Source organism: Fukomys damarensis, unplaced genomic scaffold (genome assembly GCF_012274545.1).
Source record: "Fukomys damarensis isolate Sample0158 unplaced genomic scaffold, DMR_v1.0_HiC HiC_scaffold_6, whole genome shotgun sequence".
In the NCBI taxonomy this organism is placed as follows: Eukaryota; Metazoa; Chordata; class Mammalia; order Rodentia; family Bathyergidae; genus Fukomys; species Fukomys damarensis.
In genome coordinates, this window is record NW_022900918.1 from 12,494,675 (window position 1) to 12,495,005 (window position 331).

General features: G+C 65.9%; 1 protein-coding gene across 1 annotated transcript in view; it reads right to left on the reverse strand.

Moving 5' to 3' along the window:
• The window catches only part of Tbc1d4 (TBC1 domain family member 4), a 205,130-nt gene that overhangs the window by 204,393 nt on the left and 406 nt on the right, over positions 1 to 331 (reverse strand). The window contains 1 exon segment of the mRNA XM_033760923.1: positions 140 to 331. This exon segment is cut by the window's right edge and continues 109 nt beyond it. Within this exon segment, the coding sequence (XP_033616814.1) occupies positions 140 to 331 (192 nt within the window).

Genomic DNA, 331 nt, shown 5'->3' on the forward strand with positions numbered 1-331 from the left:
CCACTTACGTGAAACGAGGCAGGGCAGGTTCCCACCGCCCAACCCAAGCGCGTCCTTCGCGTGGGGTCCGTGTTCCTCAGCCCGGCTCTTGCTCTCGTAGCCCCACTGGCCGGGCCCGCCCTCCGCGCCCGGGACTTGCCTGGTTGGGGTCTGTAGCGCGGAAAACGTGGCAGGCCATCTGAGACTCGGGGTCGTCAGGCTGCGCTTTGATCAGGTAGGCAAAGTAGGTGAGGTCCTGGCTGTTGTGGATGAAGCGCGAGATGTGCTGAGCCTTGTGCTCGAAGATGAACACTGCCGGGTTGGGCTGCGTGGCCGCGGGGCCAGCGCCTCC